At 49.1% G+C, this 10,883-nt stretch overlaps 2 protein-coding genes across 2 annotated transcripts; both read left to right on the plus strand.

Moving 5' to 3' along the window:
* Positions 1-1,332: 1,332 nt before the first annotated feature.
* Positions 1,333-2,881, plus strand: LOC136493574 (uncharacterized). Its single transcript, XM_066489672.1, has one exon. It carries the CDS (start codon positions 1,490-1,492, stop codon positions 2,375-2,377), a length of 888 nt encoding a protein of 295 aa, XP_066345769.1. The 5' UTR covers positions 1,333-1,489; the 3' UTR covers positions 2,378-2,881.
* A 5,967-nt stretch (positions 2,882-8,848) lies between these two features.
* LOC136492142 (protein FAR-RED IMPAIRED RESPONSE 1-like) lies at positions 8,849-10,328 on the plus strand. The gene is made up of 4 exons (XM_066488259.1): positions 8,849-9,022; positions 9,588-9,794; positions 9,872-10,142; positions 10,237-10,328. The coding sequence occupies exons 1-4, from the start codon at positions 8,849-8,851 to the stop codon at positions 10,326-10,328; spliced, it is 744 nt and encodes a 247-aa protein (XP_066344356.1).
* Positions 10,329-10,883: the final 555 nt, after the last annotated feature.

Raw genomic sequence — 10,883 nt, forward strand, 5'->3', positions numbered from 1 at the left:
ACTTGTTGTTGGTCGGAGAAGGAACTCCGGCTAATTGGAAGCTTTCGGTTGCCTCCTGTGCTGTCTGCAGCCGGCCCGTGTCAGTCTGTGACCGAGCGACCCATCGCTGTGTCTGTGTGACGATGCTGCTGCACACACCGACGGGAACGGAGCAGATAGATAAGGATTCTGGAAACCAGGGGCACGAGAAAGCAGCCCGGCGCGCGGCGCAGCGTCGGTGACGCCTCGTTTTCGGCGGGTTAATTGCAGGTGCGCGAAGGTTCGGCTCGGGGTCTGCGTCGTGGACTCGTTCTGGTCGTCGAGTTCTCCCGGTCGCGAGCTGCTGAGTTGTCGACGGCCGGCCGGCGAGGTCGAGAACGTTGGAGACGGTCGCCTGGCCCGTCGCTTTGAGCGTCCGCGCGTCACGGACGACACGGAGTGCCGTATTACGTGATAAGTTTAAGCTGGCCCGTGGCGTGGTCAGCCGTACAGGATACGGCGCCGGTTGCATGCACACACGGTTGTACGTGGTACGAGCCAAACAGGCCGTGATCTCGTTGCACGGTTAATTCGAGGCTTATTAGTACTCGAACGTGTTATTATTATGTTACATACAGTACTAGCATACGGATCCGGACTAACGTTACCCAAGCGTGCATCCATCCCACACGGGTGGAGTGGAGTTTGTGTGCACGCGCTGCCGCCATCGGGACACGAAAATCTAGCGCTCCTGCCCGTACTCGTTTGCTGTTGCAGAGACATCATGCGGGCCTGAGCACGGTTTACTGAAACGAAACCAGCTCGTTTACCGCAAACCATCTCTTTCTTTCTTTCTCACGCACGCACACCTTTTCACGTGATCCAGCCATATTTAAACACCGTCCTCGAGCTCTCGAGGAATCGAATTTTCCAATCGCCCGGCACAGAAAGAGTCAGTCGGGTGTTTAAATACTAATAAAAAAATAAATTATAGAATTCGTCGATAACTCATGACATAAATTTATTAAATTTAATTAATTTGTCATTAGCACGTGTTATAACATCACGTTATCAAATCATAGACTAATTAGACTTAAAAGATTCATCTCGTAAATTAATCGTAAACTATACAATTAGTTATTTTTTACTCTATATTTAATACTTAATGTATGCAAATATTCGCGATGAGACAGACAGTTCGCTTGTTGGTTTCAGCCAGCCTAAATCAGCCAGCTAATAATGTTTTTCTCTCACACTAAATCAGCACCAGTCAGTCCAAACTAATCCAAAAACCAATCAATCAGTCCAAACTAGTCCAGAAACCAACCCACGAACTGTGCGAGAGAGTAAGCTTTAGGAGCAACTAACCAAACCAAGGCCTTGCTAGCCGTGTGTAACGAAAAAGGGTGAGAGCTCGCTCGCTCGCCTCTGGCCTCTGGCATCTCTTCCATTCCTCTCTACCCGCGTCGCGAGAAGAGATCACGAGAGGTAAGGTAATGGCCGAGGCAGCGCCAGCGGCAAGGGGAGCGCGATGAGGTGCGCCAGGCACCCGTACGAGGGCGGCGTAGGCGTCTGCGCGCCGTGCCTCCGCGACCGCCTGCTCGCGCTCGCCGCCGCTCAGAACGCGGCTTCCTCGCTGCCCCCGCCCCTACCCCCACCGGAACCCGAGCCGGAGCCGGTGTTCCCGAGGTCGGTGTCGTCGCCGTACGTGTGCCGCCGCCGCAAGTCCGACGCGTCGTCGGCGCCGCGGGGGCGCCCGCCGGGCAGCCTGCTCTTCTTCCGGACGCCGCAGGTCGGCCCCGCGTACGGCGCCGGGTCAGGAGCAGGAGCAGCTGGGTTCGAGGATGGCGACATCGGGTTGTTCCGGAGGCGGCGCGGCAGGTTCTCCGTGCTCGCCGCGCTCTTCGGCCACAGACCGGACGACGACAGACGCGGCGACAAGGAGTGGAGGTACAAGCCGTCCTCCTGGCTCGCGGGGATCGTGCCGCGCGCCGCCCGCCGGAGGAGGAAGGACAGGGAGACCGGTCTGCCGCCGCCTTCCCCGCCGCGGCGCTCGTGCCGCGGGGTCAGCGACCGGGGGCTCTCGCCGGTGAGGTACTACGCCGACGGGGACGGCGAGGAGAGCACCTCACCGGCGGAGTCGCCGTGGCTGCCGTCGCCGTCGCCGATGCGGAAAACCCCGGGCCGTCGCCGCCTGGGACGGGGAGCGGCGCCCGGGGCCGGTGTGTCGGGGTTCTCGGTGTGCATCAGCCAGCTCGTGCGGCCCAGCCTGGGGAGGCACCTCCGTGGCGGCGGCCACCCGCCGGACGCGGTCGTGTCAGGCGATCTTCGCCCGTCGCCACTCCACCCGCTCACGTCCAGCGCCTCGCTCCACCACTGCCGCTCCTGGAAGCTCGCCGACGGCGGCCGGTTCCGGTGAACTCGTCGACGTCTCCCTGTCGCTGTGTGACCCTGTAAACTTCTTTCTCACCATATTCTCCTACATGCTCGGTCCATTTTTCACTCAAAACTTACACGACCATTACTTCGTGGGTTTTATCCTTTTTCCCCTTTTTATTTTACCTTGACGTGAAAGCTAGGGAAAACAAGGAATTTGTGCCTCGCAAGCTGTTCCACTGACATGTGGGCACCAACGTTTCTAACGGTGCCGTTTGTCAGCGGAACATGTTGCAACGCTGTAAAAAGGAACAAGCTCCCCGTGCTGAGTGTTCATGTACTTATTGCGCCTTTTCCTCTGTTTCGTGCTCGATTTTTTTTTTTTTTGCGTTCTGAGATTCTCCGGTCAATAAGCATTAGTGGTAGTCATGTGGGCGGAATTAAATGCTGGAATTATTATTGGGAGGGAGATCTCAGCTCTCGGCAGAGGGCAGCTCAGTCTGGGGAGTGCGATGCGTGGAGCAGTACTGAACTACTGGTACTCAACTAGAGCATTTTTTGTGATTTGTTATTCAAATTTCGTAATGTAACTTTGATGATGTGAGCGAGCACAGTACGAGTAATCAGTTACTAGTTCAGTAATCCTTAATGAAACAAAATGTTTCTCTTTTCGAAAAAAAAAATAGTAAGACCCATGATACAGTCAGTAGTAAAAAGGTTCTCTAACCCGAGCTTGATGAGGTCTCTGAAGTCCAACCGATTATCCTAGTTGGTCAGAGAGACACAGACACTTGACCATGCGCAAGCAAGCAAACGAATTGCTGATGCTACACCCCCCCGTGTCCTGTTGGTAAACACCTGGCCGTTGGTTCAGAGCAAATGCTTTCTCTCACGATAAGTGTCTGTTTAGTTTCCAAAATTTTACAAAATTTTTCAAGATTTTCCGTCACATCGAATCTTTGGACGCATGCATGAAGCATTAAATATAAATAAAAAATAAAACTAATTACACAATTTAGACGAAATTCACGAGACGAATCTTTTAAGCCTAATTAGACTATGATTGGACACTAATTGCTAAATAACAACGAAAGTACTACAGTACCATTTTAAAAAAAAATCGCCAACCAAACGAGGCCTAAATCAGCGTAAGTCCAGATCCGGAATTCCGTCATCATTCCGAATTCCGATCGTGGCTCTGGCTCCCAGTGCAAACTTTGCTTCGACTGGACGATTGCCTTGCCGCCAAACCCACAGCCAAGCACGATCTTGATGCTCACTCGTACGAAAAAAATCGTCGCGTTGCTTCCCCAGCCACTACGATACACTAGTCCTTGATGAATACTGTATAAATCCAGTACTCGTACAAGTACTCGGTGAAAGTGTTCTACACTGGCCTGCCTGCCTATGAGATGGGCTGCCTACGCCGCTACAGTCAACTCGCGGCCTGTTCGGTAGGGCTGAATGTGGCTGGCTGATACTGGGCTTATTAGCCCAGCCATTCGGCAACCCAGCCCTAGCCAAACGGCTGGTTATAAGCCACCCGCTCGTCCCTCCGAATCCCCAGCGTGCGGCGCCGTCTCTCATCTTCTCCCCTTCGCATCGGCGGCTAGGGTTTCCCCGCACAGGCGTCGCTCGTCGCCGTCTCTTCGCGCGAGTCCCGGCGGTCGTCTGCGCCGCGTCGCCGGGCCCCGTCGGTGGTGAGCGGGTCGGCTCCCACCCGCCTCTCTACGTCGTGCCGCGGAACCTCGCCGGCGAAAGCCAAGCTGACGTTGCGCTGCGCCTCCCTCCCCCAACCCGCCTTCGTCCTCACCGACTGCCAGTAGCAAGGTATTCTCGATTCAATGCCACCGCCGTAGCACCTGGATGGATCTGACCTGCAGGCGCTCCTCTTGCAGTTCTCCCCCCTCGCCGCACTGCCTCCATCGCCCACGACCCGGCCGACTTGCTGCATTAAGGTAAAACCCAAGCCACGCCGCTGCCGTTTTGTAGGTTTTCCGGATCTAGGGTTTGCGGTGCACGGTCTCTGCTTCTTGTTTTCCCGGATCTGAGCCGCCGTTTTGTAGGTTTTCTGGATCCACCGTTCCTTACTTTCGCGGAGCTGAACTCCACGGCCTAGTTATTTCCATCTTGATTACGCTGACCAGATTTAACTTTCTGCTTGGTTTTGTCATTGATTCTGTTATCAAATAAGGTCAGTATGACTCATAGATTCGACAACGACATCCATTACTCCATTCTTTTGCCAACAAGTATCAAATGTCACCCTCACATTAGATTGTACTCCTAACTTGATCATTGTGCTGATACTGAGCATAATTACCTTGATATTTGTATATACTTTACATTGGGGCAATTTGCTTACCAACATACAGTACTTCAGTTTGCAAGTATTTCCACAGTATAATTTTGCAATTATTATTGCTTGCAAAGTTTACATGTATAGAATGCATGCCATTATTTTCTTGGCTAGTTTGCTTGATTTATGGATTGAGCTAGCAATATGTTGATCTGCTTTCCTTTTGCTGGTGAGTGGTAACAATGGTTCTTGTAAAAATTTCTGCTGGTATTAGAGTTTTCCCATTTTACCTATAAATAGATTATGTGTTTCAGTTAGTTTTTAAATTATTACAGTAAACATGGTTCATTCTTTCGTGTCCATGCTTTCTGGCACTTATATAGATTCCGTGCTTTGCTGATTTTTTGATATATAAATTAGAAACACTGATTTGTTGATTGCTAAATATTCGTGGGTCGCTAAATGTTTGTGCATGTTTAACTTTAAAATTGCAAATTATTATCTGCATATGTGAACATCCTTCGAACTGGGTGGTGTCATGTCATTTCTTCATCTTAGGTCATGTTGCTTGATTACTGTGCAGATCTGAAATGTTTTGCTACCCTTGTTCTATGTGAGACCGTATCCTATGTTTGAATAACATAACTGCCATTTCTGTAAGTTTTGAAAATTTCCGATGAATGTAACGTATCATGAGATCTACTGGATATACTATCTGTACGTACCAAACCGTGTTCCAAATTTTTGTACTGGATTGTATCTCTTACTGTTCCTGATTTTTTTTATGTTTGACTTCAAAATGACCTGGCTGCAGAGACTACAACGACGATTCATCCGCTGGGGCACACGGCTACCCACACTGGCAGGGTCGTCGACTTCGTCGTGCTCTCCACCTGTGGCCACGCTGGTGCTAGCAACAGTACTGGTTCGTGCCATCCTTGGCTGACGACTGCAATGAATGAACCCGAGATAAAGCTCGCAATAATGGACACCACCATCCACAGGTCTCTTGACTCTTGAGCAGAGCAGTTGAGCTCAGCTCTGGTCTGTCACTGTGCCGGCCGAGCCTCGGAGCCTCTGACGACAGTTGAAATAATTCCTCGACAGGAGGTGGTTGCGCGCTCGCTACGCTTCGGAACGTAAAGGAGCAATCATGGCAGGTGCTCGTGGCTTCACCGCGGCCGGGAAAGAAAGCTCGACGCCTTTACGGTTTAAAGCTAGCGCGGTGGTGGTGGCCGGTGGGCTTGCAAAGTTGTGCCTGCGATCCGGTGAATCGCGATGAGCTGTGAGAGAGTGCTGGGTTGCACTATCTGTTCTCCTTTCTTCGGCATCCTACACTAGCGTTTTTTGGTGCTGTGTGTCTATATATATATATATAAACCACCAAAAAACGCTAGTGTAGGATGCCGAAGAAGAAAAGCGCTAGTGTAGGATGCCGAAGAAAGGAGAACAGATAGTGCAACCCAGCACTCTCTCACAGCTCTTCGCGATTTACCGGATCGCAGGCTAAAATGCATCTGGTGCATTCTGTATAGCAAATGCACCCAACCGTGAGCGCGGTGACCGACGAGCGCGAGCCGTACCGGCGTGGAGTCCGACCCGGTTGACCCGCGCGTCTGTATATCCCGAGACCTCGCGCGCCTGCATAGGCCCCGGGCGTCGCCCCTTAGCCGCAGTCACAGCCCCTCTCCTGGGCCAAGCGCACGAGCTTCAGTCGCGCGTCTCCGGTTGGATAGGCCAGTTGTGACTGCTCTAGATGGCTGGTTGCAGCACCGTTTGTATAGTAGTTGCAACTCATCCCTTCAACTGATTGCAACTTCCGTCGTACACAAATTGCAACCTTGGTGATAGGCCAGTTACATTATGGTTGGGTAGGCCAGTTGCGACTGTCTGTCGGTTGGTTGCAGCACCGTTTATATATCAGTTGCAACTCATCCCTTCAACCGATTGCAACTTCTATCGTACATAAATTGCAATCTTGGTGGTAGGCCAGTTGCATTCCGGTTGGGTAGGCCAGTTGCAACTGTCTTGGACGGTTGGTTATAGCTCCAACTCAGCCCATCAGCCGATTGCATTTTAAGTCATACACAAATTGCAACTCTGGTGCTAGACCAGTTGCGACTCGTGTGATAGACTAGTTGCATTACGTGCAACGAGTGCACAGACCCTCTCTAACCCTGCGGTCCACGCACCAGGCACGCCCGCAGGAGACTCTCTCTAACTCTGGTGGGTTAGTTGGGCCGGTTGCCCAGACAAGCCGCGCCGGTTGGCCTGGGGTGCATTCTGTGAAGCGGGTGCACCCGACATGCGAGCGCGAGCCGCGAGACGCGCGGGGTGTGGCGAGCGGCGAGCGCGAGACTTACCAGACTCCAGCTATCTCGAGAGCCCCCTAAAAGGAAACCACCATTTTCCTCTCCGGACTCCAAATTCAAATTGAGCCTCCAAATTTTCGTCACTTCCCTTGATTCGCCCCAGATAACAGAGCCACCGTCGCCGCCAAATCTCGCCCAATTACTTCCCTCATCGCCGCCATAGCTACCCCAAGTTGCGCTGCGCCCATGGCCCCACCATCGCTACCCCGACTTGAATCGCCACTTCCAGCAGAGCAGATGGATCAGCAGTTGGCGATTGTTGTCGCGAGCGGTGGAGATCCGATCGCATCATCTCCGATGCCGGCTACATCTGCGGCCGCAACTCCTCTGGTTTCGCCGACGAGCACGCCCATCGCGAGAGCAGACATCCCCCGCGGATTGGGTCATGCCTTGCATCACACGACTAATCTGATGCCACCCGCATCGATTCCTCCTGGAGCATTAATCACTCCTGATCCTGGTCAGAGATTCCAGCCGGTGAGCATCTCTTCTGATTGCAACTGCGATTTCCACCCCCGATTCCTTCTGGATCGCATGATTTTTGATTTGGCGGCGTTGTTATCTGTGATTAGAATACACTGGTGTGCCTGAAAATGTTGCAACTTCGGATGTGTTGATTGCAACTTCATTTTAGAATTGCAACATTAGTTGTTGTATGATTGCAACTAATGGTTAGGGACTAATTGCAACTCTATCTGTGACGTACATGCATGCAACTAGTGGATGCACTGTTATTGCAATTCTATCTGTCATTACAATAAATTATTGTGCCTGATATATGTTGCAACTTTAGATGTGTTGATTCCAACTTCACATGAGAATTGCAACATTAGTTGTACTTTGATTGCAACTACTGACTAAAATAAATTGCAACTCTATCTGTGACGTACATGCATGTAACTACTAGTAATTGCAACTCTATCTGAGAGGGCAACTAGGGGTTGTACTGTGATTGCAACTAATGATGAGAATTGCAACATTATTTATCTGTGATTGCAACATTTGGATTTTTCAAATGAAGGATTGCAACATGAGTTCTGGTTTGATTGCAACTAGATGTGATACTGTAATTGCAACTCTATCTGTTTTTGGTTATGCACCAGAATTCATTTGTATTTAGCACCGCATATTTTCTTTTTTTGCAGGATCCAAATATACTAGATGTATTTATCCCAAGGGTGAGGTAGACATTCAAGACAAAAAAAAGAAGCCTATGAATTTTACTGTGAGTATGCAAGATTGGCTGGGTTCAGTGTGAGGGTGAAGAGAACTAGCAAGGAGACTGCAGACTGGGTTTGCAACCAAGAGGGGTTTCTGAAAACAGATAAAGAGAATAACGAACCACAGATTGAAAAAGACATCAAAGAGAGTCAGCTGCCCTGCATATGCTAAGGTAAAGCAAGATAAGAAAGCCAACCAATGGTACTTCGACCATGTTGAGGAAGCACACAACCACAAGTTGCACCCGTCGCCTAGGATGGTCAGGTACATGCATATTCACAAACAAAGGGACGCAGCGCTGGATGACCTATTTGCTATCATGGCAAGGAATGGGGTAGCGCACCAGGCTGCGATGAATGTCATGTCCGAGCTATATGGTGGCCGTCAAAACTGGCCATTCACAGAGAAAGATGTCAAAAACATGTATGTCCCTGTGTGCTAAGTCCAGAAAAAAAATCCAAAAGAAAAAAAAATGCTCATAGCTGCAAAAAAATAATTTACTAATTTCTTTTTATGTTCTAGGAATGCTGAGCAAGCAAGGGAGGAAAAAGATGCTGATCTGGAGAGACTTTTTTAGTTTTTTAGAGAATGCAAGACAAGCAACGAGTACTTTTACTTTGACATGGATTTTGATCCGAAAACAAAGGTTCTCAGGAGCATATTCTGGAGCCACACTAGTCAAAGAGCTGAATACAAGGACTTTGGTGATGTGATCACCTTTGACACAACCCACAAAACAAATAGAAAAAACATGCCGCTAAGCATGTTTGTGGGGGCCAATAACAACCTGAAGAATGTGAGTTTTGGGCAAGCTCTGCTTCAGGACGAAACAACTGAATCATTCAAATGGCTGTTTGAAACTTTCAAAAACTGCATGGGGGGCACCAGCCCTATGTGATCCTAACAGGTACAACTTTTACTCCAATTGCGCATATAATGTATTCCTGGTTTGCAAACTTGATAATTGAACAAATGCAATAAATTGGATTCACCTGTTGCAAACTAGATGTTGTATGGGTTGCAACCCTATTGTATTGCTGGTTCATTTTGGAAACTGCTGTTTGATAGATATGTTTGTATATATCTTTTTTTGTGCCTGCCACAGATGAGGATGCAGCAATAAGAGAAGCGATAAGGACAATGTTCGACAAATCGCAACATAGAACTGCAGATGGCATATCACAAGGGCATGGGAATACGAGCTCGACAAACTATACATACAACACAAAGATAAAAAACTAAAGGAGAGGCTAGAGTCTCTGATAAATTATCCACTAGGGCCTACACAGTTTGAGGAGGAGTGGAACAAGCTAGTGCATGAGTGTGAGATAGCTGATAACCCAGCAATAAATGCACTCTAGGAAAAGAGGAAGAGCTGGATTGCAACATACTTCAAGGGGATGTACTGCGACAGAATGACATCCACGCAGAGATCAGAAAGCCAGAACAGGGTACTGAAGGATGGTTATGTTAACAACACTATAACCCTGCACACGTTTATGAAGAGGGTGCTTGACTCGCTTCAGCACACAGACCACATGGATGCTGGTGAGACGCACTACTCACAGGTATGTTATTTTCAAAAAAATAACAAATCATTCCTGTTGCTGGTTGCAACTTGATCACAAAAAAGAATTTTGTGCAGGCTGAGGTTGTTCGAGCTTGCAAATCAAGGTTTGATGAGCAGCTCAGCAGGGTGTACACGAGAGCCGTGTACCAGGAATACAAAAGGGAATATGCTAACATCACAACATTTCTCATAGAACCTAATCCTGATCCAGAAGTCAGGAATGGTTATTTGGTGAGGCATGAGAAGGGAGCGGGGAGCTTCTGCTGGGCGCAACATGCATTTAAAGTGGTGGCTGACAAGGAAGCAGGAGTGTATGAATGTGAATGCAAGCAATGGGAGCACACAGGTAAGCTGGTTGCAACCTTGATACCTATCTAGTTGCACATCAAATGTACCTGGGTGTTTCTGTGTATTAAACAAAATATACTGGAAAAATGCAGGGCTATTCTGCATGCACATCATAAGGGCATTCACCCACCTGTACAGGTGCAGAGCATACCAGAAAAGTACATTTACAAACGATACAGCGTGATGCAAGATCTCTGGTTCCATGGGATAGACATGATGTTGTGCAGGTTGGGCCGCGAGGAGACACAGAGCAGTCACGGATGTCAAAACTGCTACCCAAGTTAATGAGGCTAGGCAGAGCAGGGAGCAAAACAGATCGAGCTTACGCTGAAAACTGTGAGACATCTAGATAGAATCACTCCTGGAATTGAGCTTCTCCAAGCCACAGAAGTTGATTCTTCTATGCATCCAACCAATTCAACAGGGGCGGAAAGTGGGGAGTTGCAAGCTGTTGATACAATCCTAGAATGTTGATGCTGCTGCACTTGACGCTTGGATTGTAGTGCAGCTATTGTGGAGACAAATGAAAATCAGGCTGAGATCAACCTTGATCCAACCTCTACAAACTTCCTTGCTGGTATATCATTGGCTGAGCCACCAGTGTCACACACAAAAGGTAGAAAATATGGCAAGGAAAGTCAATGTGCTGAAAAGATAAAGGGAACTAATAATCCTTATAGCACATACATGAGGAGTTATGGGAAAAAAGTGTGCCACACATGCAATGTTACTAGACACT

This window comes from Miscanthus floridulus, chromosome 11 (assembly GCF_019320115.1).
Source record: "Miscanthus floridulus cultivar M001 chromosome 11, ASM1932011v1, whole genome shotgun sequence".
Classification (NCBI taxonomy): Eukaryota; Viridiplantae; Streptophyta; class Magnoliopsida; order Poales; family Poaceae; genus Miscanthus; species Miscanthus floridulus.

Coding starts and splice junctions, on each gene's coding strand:
- LOC136493574 (XM_066489672.1), top strand. CDS start 1,490: ATGAGGTGCGCCAGGCACCCGTACGAGGGCGGCGTAGGCGTCTGCGCG.
- LOC136492142 (XM_066488259.1), top strand. CDS start 8,849: ATGGATTTTGATCCGAAAACAAAGGTTCTCAGGAGCATATTCTGGAGC. Junction 9,023..9,587: donor CCAATAACAACCTGAAGAAT/GTGAGTTTTGGG, acceptor AATGCACTCTAG/GAAAAGAGGAAGAGCTGGAT. Junction 9,795..9,871: donor GTGAGACGCACTACTCACAG/GTATGTTATTTT, acceptor AATTTTGTGCAG/GCTGAGGTTGTTCGAGCTTG.